Here is a 12,656-nt window from a genome sequence, read left to right on the forward strand (position 1 = left end):
ATAAAGTTGCAGTACTGTGTGGCGTAATTGGAATTGCGGTTACTATTGTGTGACCATGCCCCTTCCCAGCAAGAAGATGCCCCTTTTTGGGCTGTGCGTCAAATGTGAGAACTGTTCCTATTTAAAAATATAGGGGGTACAAGGACTGCTATGGGTGAGGGGTGATGGTGCTGGAAAAGAGGTGCAAGGTCAGAGGCAGAACCAGCGGTGGTGCTAGGGGGCACCAGCCAAAATCTTGCCTAGGGCATCATATTGGTTAGGGCCGGCTCTGCTACCATACCTAGACGATTTGTTGATCCTGGCGAGTTCCCCAGAAATTCTCCTGTGTCATCTCGATCTGACGGTCCAGTGCATGGCAGCCCACGGGTGGCTGATCAACTGGAAGAAATCCTCCCTGGTTCCGACTCGGAGCATGGTACACCTGGGAGCGTTGTTGGACACTCATAACCAGCGGTTGTTCTTGTCTCAGGAGAAAGTCCTGAAACTTCAGGACAAGATCCGATGCGTCCTATCCCGTCCGCTAGTGTCGATCCATTCGGCGATGCAAGTGTTAGGTCTCATGGTGTCGGCTTTCGACATGGTGGAGTATGCTCAATTCCATTCTCGCCCTCTGCAGAAGTTGATTCTGTCCAAGTGGGATGGCCTGCCTCACCGAATCAGATCTCACATGATCTCCCTATCGCCGGAGGTCCGCCTGTCACTGGGCTGGTGGCTGCAGGACCAACAATTGAGCAGGGATTATCCCTTCTGGATATCCAACTGGGTCCTGCTGACGACGGATGCCAGTCTGAGAGGTTGGGCGTGGTTTTGGAGCAACACTCTCTTCAGGGTTGGTAGACCAAGGAGGAGTCACTACTCCCGATAAACATTCTGGAACTGCGGGCAGTGGCGTTGACAATGGCCCAGCATCTCATACAGAACAGACCTGTTCAAGTACAATCGGACAACGCCACCAGGGGGCGTATATCAATCATCAGGGCGGCACTCGAAGCCGCATGGCATTGAAGGAAGTATCAAGGATTCTTAAGTGGGCAGAATGCCATCTGCCGGCCATATCAGCAGTGTTCATTCCGGGCATTCTGAACTGGGAGGCGAACTATCTCAGTCGTCAGGATGTGCACGCCGGAGAATGGAGCCTACATCCAGAGGTGTTTCAACTTCTCGTGGACATGTGGGGCCTCCCAGATGTGGATCTGATGGCGTCTCGACACAATCAAAAGGTTCCGGTCTTCGGGGCAAGGACAAGGGATCCTCAAGCAGCGTTCGTGGATGCTCTGTCAATCCCGTGGAACTTTTGTGTACCGTATGTGTTCCCTCCGGTGTCACTCCTGCCCAGAGTAATACGGAAGTTCAAGCAAGAAGGAGGAAACCTTCTTCTAGTCGGTCCAGCGTGGCCCAGACGGCAGTGGTTCTCCGATCTACAGGCCCTTTCGTTGGATCGTGCCCTTCTACTTCCACAACGACCAGACCTCCTCGTTCAGGGCCCATGTGTTTACCAGGATTTGGCCCGGCTGGCTTTGACAGCATGGCTCTTAAGGCTTCCGTCCTGAGGGCCAAGGGTTTTTCTGAGGCTGTCGTTCAAGCTATGTTGAAGGCCCGTAAGCCGGCTTCTGCTTGGATATACCATTTCTCTGACGTCCTAGTGGATGCTGGGAACTCCGTAAGGACCATGGGGAATAGCGGCTCCGCAGGAGACTGGGCACAAAAGTAAAAGCTTTAGGACTACCTGGTGTGCACTGGCTCCTCCCCCTATGACCCTCCTCCAAGCCTCAGTTAGATCTTTGTGCCCGGCCGAGAAGGGTGCACACTAGGGGCTCTCCTGAGCTTCTTAGTGAAAGTTTAAGTTTAGTTTTTTTATTTTCAGTGAGACCTGCTGGCAACAGGCTCACTGCATCGAGGGACTAAGGGGAGAAGAAGCTAACTCACCTGAAGTGCAGAGTGGATTGGGCTTCTTAGGCTACTGGACACCATTAGCTCCAGAGGGACCGAACACAGGCCCAGCCTCGGAGCTCGGTCCCAGAGCCGCGCCGCCGGCCCCCTTACAGAGCCAGAAGCAAGAAGAGGTCCGGAAAAATCGGCGGCAGAAGACATCAGTCTTCAACAAGGTAGCGCACAGCACTGCAGCTGTGCGCCATTGTTACTCAGGCACACTTCACACTCCGGTCACTGAGGGTGCAGGGCGCTAGGGGGGGGCGCCCTGAGCAGCAATGTAAAACACCTTGGCTGGCATAAATACACCACATATAACCCCCAGGGCTATATGGATGTATTTTAACCCCTGCCAGAACTCACCGAAAAAGCAAGAGAAAAGGCCGCCGAGAAGGGGGCGGAGCCTATCTCCTCAGCACACGGGCGCCATTTTCCATCACAGCTCCGCTGGAAGGACGTCTCCCTGACTCTCCCCTGCAGTCCTGCACTACAGAAAAGGGTAAAAAAGAGAGGGGGACACTAATTTGGCGCAGTTTTGATACTAACAGCAGCTATAAAGGGAAAAGCACATTTTATAGTGGTATTCCTGTCTATATATAGCGCTCTGGTGTGTGCTGGCATACTCTCCCTCTGTCTCCCCAACGGGCTAGTGGGGTCCTGTCCTCTATCAGAGCATTCCCTGTGTGTGTGCGGTGTGTCGGTACGATTGTGTCGACATGTTTGAGGAGGAAAATGAGATGGAGGCGGAGCAATTGCCTATTATAGAGTTGTCACCCCCTAGGGAGTCGACACCTGAGTGGATGAGCTTATGGAAGGAATTGCGTGATAGTGTCAGCTCTTTACGACAGACAGTTGACGACATGAGACAGCCGGCTACTCAGCTTGTGCCTGTCCAGGGGTCTCAAACGCCATCAGGGGCTTTAAAACGCCCGTTACCTCAAATGGCAGACACAGACACGGATACTGACTCCAGTGTCGATGATGAGGAGACATACGTGACTTCCACTAGGGCCACACGTTACATGATTGAAGCAATGAAAAATGTATTGCATATCTCTGATAATACAAGTACCACTAAAAAGGGTATTATGTTTGGTGAGAAAAAACTGCCTGTAGTTTTTCCTGTATCCGAGGAATTAAATGAAGTGTGTGATGAGGCGTGGGTTTCCCCCGATAAAAAACTGATAATTCCTAAAAGGTTATTAGCATCATACCCTTTCCCGCCAGAGGATAGGGCACGTTGGGAAACACCCCCTAGGGTGGATAAAGCGCTCACACGCTTGTCTAAACAGGTAGCACTACCCTCTCCTGATACGGCCGCCCTAAAGGAACCTGCCGATAGAAAGCTGGAGAATATCCTAAAATGTATATACTCTCACACGGGTGTTATACTGCGACCAGCAATCGCCTCAGCCTGGATGTGCAGTGCGGGCCTGGCGTGGTCGGATTCCCTGACTGAAAATATTGATACCCTAGATAGGGACAGTATATTACTGACTATAGAGCATTTGAAGGATGCATTTCTATATATGCGTGATGCACAGAGGGATATTTGCCGACTGACATCAAGAGTTAGCGCGCTGTCCATTTCTGCAAGAAGAGGTTTATGTACGCGGCAGTGGTCAGGCGATGCGGATTCTAAAAGGCACATGGAAGTATTGCCTTATAAGGGGGAGGAGTTATTTGGGGTAGGTCTATCAGACCTGGTAGCCACGGCAACTGCTGGAAAATCCACATTTTTACCCCAGGTAGCTTCTCAACCTAAGAAGACGCCGTATTATCATGCGCAGTCCTTTCGGCCCCATAAGGGCAAGCGGGCAAAAGGCGCCTCATTTCTGCCCCGTGGCAGAGGGAGAGGGAAAAGGCTGCAACAAACAGCCAGTTCCCAGGAACAAAAGCCCTCTCCCGCCTCCGCAAAGTCCTCAGCATGACGCTGGGGCTTTACAAGCGGACTCAGGCACGGTGGGGGCCCGTCTCAAGAAGTTCAGTGCGCAGTGGGCCCACTCGCAAGTGGACCCCTGGATCCTTCAAGTGGTATCTCAGGGGTACAAATTGGAATTCGAGACGTCTCCCCCTCGCCGTTTTCTAAAGTCTGCTTTACCGACGTCTCCCTCAGACAGGGAGGCAGTATTGGAAGCCATTCACAAGCTATATTCCCAGCAGGTGATAATCAAGGTACCCCTCCTACAACAGGGAAAAGGGGTACTATTCCACACTATTTGTGGTACCGAAGCCGGACGGCTCGGTGAGACCAATTTTAAACCTAAAATCCTTGAACACTTACATACAAAGGTTCAAATTCAAGATGGAGTCACTCAGAGCAGTGATTGCAAACCTGGAAGAAGGGGACTATATGGTGTCTCTGGACATCAAAGATGCTTACCTACATGTCCCAATTTACCCTTCTCACCAAGGGTACCTCAGGTTTGTGGTACAGAACTGTCACTATCAGTTTCAGACGCTGCCGTTTGGATTGTCCACGGCACCCCGGGTCTTTACCAAGGTAATGGCCGAAATGATGATACTCCTTCGAAGGAAGGGAGTTTTAGTTATCCCTTACTTGGACGATCTCCTGATAAGGGCAAGATCCAGGGAACAGTTGGAAGTCGGGGTAGCACTATCTCAGATAGTGCTGCGCCAGCACGGTTGGATTCTCAATATTTCAAAATCACAGTTGATCCCGACGACACGACTTCTATTCCTAGGGATGATCCTGGACACAGTCCAGAAAAAGGTGTTTCTCCCGGAGGAGAAAGCCAGGGAGTTATCCGAACTAGTCAGAAATCTCCTAAAACCAGGCCAAGTCTCAGTGCATCAATGCACAAGGGTCCTGGGAAAGATGGTGGCTTCTTACGAAGCAATCCCATTCGGCAGATTCCACGCAAGAACCTTCCAGTGGGATCTGCTAGACAAATGGTTCGGGTCGCATCTTCAGATGCATCAGCGGATAATCTTGTCACCAAGGACAAGGGTGTCTCTCCTGTGGTGGTTGCAGAGTGCTCATCTTCTAGAGGGCCGCAGATTCGGCATTCAGGACTAGGTCCTGGTGACCACGGATGCCAGCCTGAGAGGCTGGGGAGCAGTCACACAGGGAAGAAATTTCCAGGGCTTGTGGTCAAGCCTGGAGACATTACTTCACATAAATATCCTGGAGCTAAGGGCCATCTACAATGCTCTAAGCCTAGCAAGACCTCTGCTTCAAGGTCAGCCGGTGCTGATCCAGTCAGACAACATCACGGCAGTCGCCCACGTAAACAGACGGGGCGGCACGAGAAGCAGGAGGGCAATGACAGAAGTTGCAAGGATTCTCCGCTGGGCGGAAAATCATGTGATAGCACTGTCAGCAGTGTTCATTCCGGGAGTGGACAACTGGGAAGCAGACTTCCTCAGCAGACACGACCTCCACCCGGGGGAGTGGGGACTTCACCCAGAAGTCTTCCACATGATTGTGAACCGTTGGGAAAAACCAAAGGTGGACATGATGGCGTCCCGCCTCAACAAAAAACTGGACAGATATTGCGCCAGGTCAAGGGACCCTCAGGCAATAGCTGTGGACGCTCTGGTAACACCGTGGGTGTACCAGTCAGTGTATGTGTTCCCCCCTCTGCCTCTCATACCCAAGGTACTGAGAATCATAAGAAGGAGAGGAGTAAGGACTATACTCGTGGCTCCGGATTGGCCAAGAAGGACTTGGTACCCGGAACTTCAAGAGATGCTCACAGAGGACCCGTGGCCTCTACCTCTAAGAAAGGACCTGCTCCAGCAGGGACCCTGTCTGTTCCAAGACTTACCGCGGCTGCGTTTGACGGCATGGCGGTTGAACGCCGGATCCTAAAGGAAAAAGGCATTCCGGATGAAGTCATCCCTACCCTGATCAAAGCCAGGAAGGATGTAACCGTACAGCATTATCACCGTATTTGGCGTAAATATGTTGCGTGGTGCGAGGCCAGGAAGGCCCCTACAGAGGAATTTCAACTGGGTCGTTTCCTGCATTTCCTGCAAACAGGACTGTCTATGGGCCTAAAATTAGGGTCCATTAAGGTTCAAATTTCGGCCCTGTCGATTTTCTTCCAGAAAGAACTGGCTTCAGTTCCTGAAGTTCAGAGGTTTGTCAAGGGGGTACTGCATATACAGCCTCCTTTTGTGCCTCCAGTGGCACCTTGGGATCTCAATGTAGTTTTGGGGTTCCTAAAATCACATTGGTTTGAACCACTCTCCACTGTAGACTTAAAATAACTCACTTGGAAAGTGGTAATGCTGTTAGCCCTGGCTTCAGCCAGGCGTGTCTCAGAATTGGCGGCTTTATCCTATAAAAGCCCTTACCTAATTTTTCATACGGACAGGGCAGAATTGAGGACTCGTCCTCAATTTCTCCCTAAGGTGGTTTCAGCGTTTCACTTGAACCAGCCTATTGTGGTACCTGCGGCTACTAGGGACTTGGAGGACTCCAAGTTGCTGGACGTAGTCAGGGCCCTGAAAATATATGTTTCCAGGACGGCTGGAGTCAGGAAATCTGACTCGCTGTTTATCCTGTATGCACCCAACAAGCTGGGTGCTCCTGCTTCTAAGCAAACTATTGCTCATTGGATTTGAAGTACAATTCAGCTTGCACATTCTGTGGCAGGCCTGCCACAGCCAAAATCTGTAAAAGCCGATTCCACAAGGAAGGTGGGCTCATCTTGGACGGCTGCCCGAGGGGTCTCGGCTTTAAAACTTTGCCGAGCAGCTACTTGGTCAGGGGCAAACACGTTTGCTAAATTCTACAAATTTGATACCCTGGCTGAGGAGGTCCTTGAGTTCTCTCATTCGGTGCTGCAGAGTCATCCGCACTCTCCCGCCCGTTTGGGAGCTTTGGTATAATCCCCATGGTCCTTACGGAGTTCCCAGCATCCACTAGGACGTCAGAGAAAATAAGAATTTACTTACCGATAATTCTATTTCTCGTAGTCCGTAGTGGATGCTGGGCGCCCATCCCAAGTGCGGATTGTCTGCAATACTTGTACATAGTTATTGTTACAAAAATCGGGTTATTATTGTTGTGAGCCATCTTTTCAGAGGCTCCTCTGTTATCATGCTGTTAACTGGGTTCAGATCACAGGTTGTACGGTGTGATTGGTGTGGCTGGTATGAGTCTTACCCGGGATTCAAAATCCTTCCTTATTGTGTACGCTCGTCCGGGCACAGTGTCCTAACTGAGGCTTGGAGGAGAGTCATAGGGGGAGGAGCCAGTGCACACCAGGTAGTCCTAAAGCTTTTACTTTTGTGCCCAGTCTCCTGCGGAGCCGCTATTCCCCATGGTCCTTACGGAGTTCCCAGCATCCACTACGGACTACGAGAAATAGAATTATCGGTAAGTAAATTCTTATTATTGTCTGGAATGCTTACTTTACTTGGTGTGCGTCTCACAATCACGAGGTTTTCAAGTTTGGTACGGCCAAACAGTTGGCCTTTCTACAACAAGGCCTGGACTTAGGCCTGCCTCTGGCCTTCCTCAAGGTTCTCATCTCTGCCTTGTCGGTTTGGTTTCAGAGAAAGATTGCTACCCTACCTGATGTCCATACATTCACTCAGGGTGTGTTGAGGATTCAGCCTCCTTATGTGCCACCTGTGGCCCCTTGAGATCTGTTGGTGGTTTTGGAGGCCTTACAAGAGTCTCCGTTTGAACCTCTTACCTCTGCTGACCTTAAGTGGCATTCCCTTAAGGTGCTGTTCTTGCTGGCTATTGCATCGGCTAGAAGGGTCTCGGACTTGGGTGCCTTATCCTATAAGTCTCCCTATTTGATTTTTCACTGTGACTGGGCGGTGCTTCGAACACGCCCAGGTTATTTACCCAAGGTGGTGTCTTCCTTCCACCTCAACCAGGAGATTGTGGTTCCGGCCTTTCATTCTCCTGAGTTGTCTACCAAAGAGCAGTCTTTGGATGTGGCATGGGCTCTCCGTATCTATGTGAAGAGAACTGCCTCCATTAGGAAATCTGATTCTCTTTTTGTACCGTTTGGTTTTCACAAACGTGGCTGGCCTGCTTCCAAGCAGACTCTGGCCAGATGGATTAGAATGGTGATTGCGCATGCTTATGTACAGGCTGGTCGTCCGGTTCCTGCTACCATCAAAGTCCATTCTACTCGGTCGGTTGGACCTTCTTGGGCGGCCCATCGTGGTGCGACCCATGAACAATTGTGCAAGGCGGCTATGTGGTCCTCAGGGAACACGTTTATAAGGTTCTATGCATTCGATACCGCCGCTTCCCAGGATGCTTCCTTTGGACGCCGGGTTCTTGTGCCCGCTACAGTGCGTCCCATCCTGTGAGGAACTGCTTTAGGACATCCCCGATGTAATTCCATGTGGAGCCCAGTGTACCCCGCAGCAGAAAACGAGATTTATGGTAAGAACTTACCATTGTTAAATCTCTTTCTGCGAGGTACACTGGGCTCCACAAGGCGCCCACCCTGACGCACTTAGCTTTTTTGGGTTGGTATTGGCATAGCCGCTGACACCCTCTCCTGCGGTGAGTGTGCGGTTTGTTTGGCTACGATCAGTTGTCGTTTCTGGTACCTGTTACTGCATGGGGCTGGTTAACGAAACTGAGCTCACTGGCATGGAGGCGGGGTTATAGAGGAGGCGGCGCTGTCCATCTTGGGAACAGTCAAAAGCTTTGAGCCTGTTGGTGCCTCGGATCAAGATCCTACTCTACACCCCAATGTAATTCCTTGTGGAGCGCAGTGTACCTCGCAGAAAGAGATTTTCAGCCACAGCAATCTATAGGTCCGCAACTTTTTGTAGATATTATGGGGCAAATGTATTAACCTGGAGAAGGCATAAGGAAGTGATAAACCAGTGATAAGTGCAAGGTGATAACGCGCCAGCTAATCAGCTCCAATATGCAAATTGACAGTTAGGAGCTGACTGGCTGGTGCGTTTATCACCTTGCAATTACTGGTTTATCACTTGCTTATGCCTTCTCCAGGTTAATACATCTGCCACTGTGTGTTCTCACAAGACAAAACTCTATTTTTCGTGTCCGAACAATTCTGTGGCTAATAGGATACCCTCCTTAAGCTGGTCATACACTGCATGATAATGTCAACCAAACAACTGGTTTGTCGTTCCGTTTACTGTACTCTATGTGAATGATAATTGTTTACAGGCTGAAAACGGGTGGTATTCAGTTTTCCGGCTGTTGGGATCCAGGCGCTCAGTATACCAGCACCGGAATCCCGACACCCGGCATACCAACACCTGTTCTTCCTCTTGGGGGTCTACGACCTCCCTGGAGGGACCATAAATAGCGTCACCGCGCCCGCAGCGTGGCGAGCGCAGCGAGCCCGCAAGGGGCTCATTTGCGCTCGCCCCGCTGTCGGCATGCTGGTGGTGGGGATCCCGGCACCGGTGTGCTGGCTGCCGGGAACCCAGCCGCCGGCAAACCATACTACATCCGCTGAAAACAGGTCTGGATTGTTTGGTATGTTTTCACACTTGTCCAATCCTCTTGACCATTGTTCAGCCAACTTCAGGTGATTGGAGATCCCCTCCATATATGGTTTAGTGTCATTATGTAGCGCAGAACTACGGGGAAGGCATCTTCTTCCCTGTCCCCTGTCATCTAAGCAGCCGCATTATTGTGCAATGTATGGCCAGCAGTACATGTAAACAATTGGAACTGATAACTAATAAAAATCCATGCACCTCTATCTATTTCACTGAATATTTTCAATGGATTGCATTAAATTATTGTTACTTGTGCTCTATTTATGCTGCATTGCTATACTGTTTAAATATCTACACTGCAGAATATAATTAATGTGTTCTGCAAGGCAAGAATAAAATGATTGTAGAGAAAGTAATTAAGGGATTAAAGAAGTTTACTTGCAAACATCCAAAACAAAAAATGGGCATTATTACTGTATAATAATAGGAGAGGAATATCCAACTTAGGGGCTGATTCAGAGGTAACGCTGTTCCGATTGTTTTCAAGATGGGCAATGTTTTACGTCAGAGATGCATGTTCCTGAATACACTGTCACTTTACGGATTGGGGGGTGGAATGGGGAGCGTTGTACTAAACAGAGGCATGTCACCGTCATAATGTGGGAGTGCTATAGTTGGCATTGGCATCTTCTGATGCAGATTCACAGGCCTCAGCAGTTTAGAGTAACCAGACCGTTGGTCGTGATGTTGATCCAGTGTTGCATATTTGAATGTAGACAGTGGATCAGAGAAGCCGGCAGTGGGCTTTTTATTACGCAAGACACCGCCTGCAGCATTAGCATATTTTCCCAGCCGCTGCGCTCAAAGAATTAACCCCTTAATTGGCTATGAGCATCATTACAGTGTTGCATATACACAGTACTCTGTGCAAATGTCAGAGACGGCACTATAGGGAAACCTTCTAGTGCAGAATATTCTCAGTGAATTAACTCTCAACCCACCAAATGTAAAACTGCAATTTCTGTATTGTTTTGCAGAGTTAAGAAACTTATTAAAAATAATGTTTTTTTTTTTTTAATGTGACGTGTGTTCTTACAGATACAGGATTCAGGATTATAGCTTTGAAAATAAGTACTGGTCCTGTACACCTTTCAGTAAATAAGGAAATGTACTGAATTGTGTCGATTCCCTCACATTTGATTAAATAAGGTTATATAAAGAACAACTAAATAAAACAAGATACAGAAACCACTGCGCAAGCAGGAGCAGCCACAATAGAAATGATCAGAAATGTGTGTCACCACACACACTACAATAATCTAGAAAAATGTAAATATTGATAAGACCCTTTGTGGCAGTCCTTCAGTTTTGGACTTTTGTAGATGTGATAGAAATAAAACCAAGTTATAATCATAAAAAAGTTCATTCATGCATCATGCTACAAAAGGGACCATTTCTGTGCTGATATCCTACAGATAATCCTGTGCCTCACCAACAAGATAAGTGAGTAAAAAAAGAGTATACGCACAATCAAATTGTGTCTTCAGATAGCTAAATGAAGCAAATGAACATAGCGTAGTACTGTGATAAAAAAGGTATAAGGATATACTAGTTTCACTCACCCTTTAGGAGAATAAAACAGACCTTAATGTTTATTTTGAGTTCCTTTGTAGACATCCTTCCAGCTGATCTGCCTAGTTCTCAAGGACCACTGATGGCATTGATTATAAGGATAAAAGTATTTATTGATGCACAGAGTCATAAAAGAACAATGTGGACCAATCCCACCAAAGTACATATACTTAGATAATGCCTCCAATTTAGGACAACCCAACAGTCCCAATATGTTCTGTCCAGGATTGTCTCAGCAGTCACAGAACTTCTAGTCAAATGGTAGGTTCCACCCTGTATATCACCCTGCTTTTCTGCAGTCAGTTATAGGCAGAACAAATTAAGTCCATATAAATGAGAGAGGTTATAGGTAACAAATGTTAAACATTGTATGTACCGAGGTACTGAATAAAAGGCACTTTTATACATTTACATGTATGTATTCTATATATGTTGTAGATGGTGTGCATTGTCTTACCTGTGCAATGATGCTACTCAACACAGACCTGCATGGACATGTGAGTATTTGCATAATTCAACCCTCTCGGGTTACTAGAGTTGTAATTAATAAGTTCACAATCCTTCAAACATTAGAATACTAATTCTTCAATCACAAAACTAAACACATACAGCTGACTGACAGCTGCTTATTATCTCCCAGGGAATATCTGCAATCAAACATGTGTAATTCCAGGTGATTAATACAACACAAATATAAATCTGCGCAGAGGGGATAGTCACTAGAAAAATGTTAATACATTAAAATTAATTTGTGATAATTCTCAAAGGATTGTCAATAATATGAGCAAATACTTATTAATACTTATATAATACTATAATGTATAATGAATGTATAATACTTATACTTATCAGACCCGACAGATTTTAAATATGCATTTGGGTTCTTACACAATGTGCAAATTTATTTTAATTTTATTTTATATCAATATGAATATACGATGACCTGTATGATACTGTATTATGCTGTTGTACTATATGGATGTGCAGTAAACTAATTTGTTAATGTGTTATTGGATTTATCTAACAGCTATCTTATATGCTTAACTCCATCATACTCATACATGCGCTGTCATACTATTTTTGCTCATATTTTGTATATTATCTGAATTTTATTTTCATTTTATGTGATATTTGGGGGTATATTTACTAAAGTGTGAGTTATAGAAGTGGAGATGTTGCCCATAGCAACCAATAAGATTGTACTTATTTATCTAGACCATTCTAGAAGATAATAGCTAGAATCTGATTGAATGCTATGGCCAATATATAAACTTCAATAAATATGCACTGCAGTAAATATGCTCCTTAGTGAGAAATGTTGGAAACTGTTTTAAGTACTCACTTACTAATAGGTCCACTTCTCATAACCTTTAACCTATACCGAGGATTTGTTTCCCTTAACTGCCATGACTGAATGCATGAAGTGGTCCTGCTTTTGCTAGGCCACTGTACAGATAGGCAAATCTTCTGGCTTTTATGCTCAGTAATCTTTTTATGAATGCGCAATTAAAGGGAAGTCCATATACAGTACACATTGGTTTAGAACGTGCAGAATAGTGATGTGATTTCTATACAATATTTCTATGGTATGCTAAGTCGTGTCTGGGACTCCGGGTCGACAACAAAAAGGTCGACACACCTTAGGTCGACATGGACAAAAGGTCGACAGG

At 47.1% G+C, this 12,656-nt stretch overlaps 1 protein-coding gene across 5 annotated transcripts in view; it reads left to right on the plus strand.

Moving 5' to 3' along the window:
* The window catches only part of PSD3 (pleckstrin and Sec7 domain containing 3), a 1,004,314-nt gene that overhangs the window by 515,674 nt on the left and 475,984 nt on the right, over positions 1-12,656 (plus strand). For all 5 annotated transcript variants that reach the window (XM_063919992.1, XM_063919993.1, XM_063919994.1 and 2 more), the window contains one exon: positions 11,425-11,483. In XM_063919992.1, the coding sequence (XP_063776062.1) occupies positions 11,425-11,483 (59 nt within the window). The remainder of the gene's footprint in view (positions 1-11,424; positions 11,484-12,656) is intronic.

This window comes from Pseudophryne corroboree, chromosome 1 (assembly GCF_028390025.1).
Source record: "Pseudophryne corroboree isolate aPseCor3 chromosome 1, aPseCor3.hap2, whole genome shotgun sequence".
Lineage (NCBI taxonomy): Eukaryota > Metazoa > Chordata > Amphibia > Anura > Myobatrachidae > Pseudophryne > Pseudophryne corroboree.